We start from the raw sequence: 431 nt of genomic DNA, 5'->3' as shown, positions 1-431 counted from the left end.
TTGATCACAAAACTCTTTTAATGTGGACACATTAGTTTCTCAAAGGACAGCAGTTTAATGTGTGCATATATAAGTTTTTCAAAAGACACTCGGCCCTGCAAGGTTGTTGGTTAGAAAACATTGAGACTGGATGAGAATAACGGGGAAGGAAAAGGATGTACAGGTATTGGCCCAACCTCATAGTGTCCCTGCTCATGATAGAGTTTTCCCAGGTTGTACAGACAGCTGGTAACAGAGCTCTTGTGTGCATGAGGGTCTTTCAGGTTTTCGTCTGGGATCTCAGAACACTTTAAGAACGTACGTCTGGCTTCTTCTGTCTTTCCTTGGTTCATTAGAATAATACCGGTGTTTAAATATGCAGCTGAGGGGGGAAAGATGTAAACAGAATTGGGAAAAGTATGAGAAGATGATATACACTGTGGATAAAATAA

At 40.6% G+C, this 431-nt stretch overlaps 1 protein-coding gene across 1 annotated transcript in view; it reads right to left on the bottom strand.

Moving 5' to 3' along the window:
* TMTC2 (transmembrane and tetratricopeptide repeat containing 2) overlaps positions 1 to 431 on the bottom strand; it is a 456219-nt gene that overhangs the window by 164468 nt on the left and 291320 nt on the right. The window contains exon 6 of the mRNA XM_012647366.1: positions 128 to 361. Coding sequence (XP_012502820.1) covers positions 128 to 361 — 234 coding nt within the window. The remainder of the gene's footprint in view (positions 1 to 127; positions 362 to 431) is intronic.

Source organism: Propithecus coquereli, unplaced genomic scaffold (genome assembly GCF_000956105.1).
Source record: "Propithecus coquereli isolate 6110/MARCELLA unplaced genomic scaffold, Pcoq_1.0 Scaffold264, whole genome shotgun sequence".
Lineage (NCBI taxonomy): Eukaryota > Metazoa > Chordata > Mammalia > Primates > Indriidae > Propithecus > Propithecus coquereli.
This window is presented reverse-complemented; position numbering and strand designations above follow the sequence as displayed.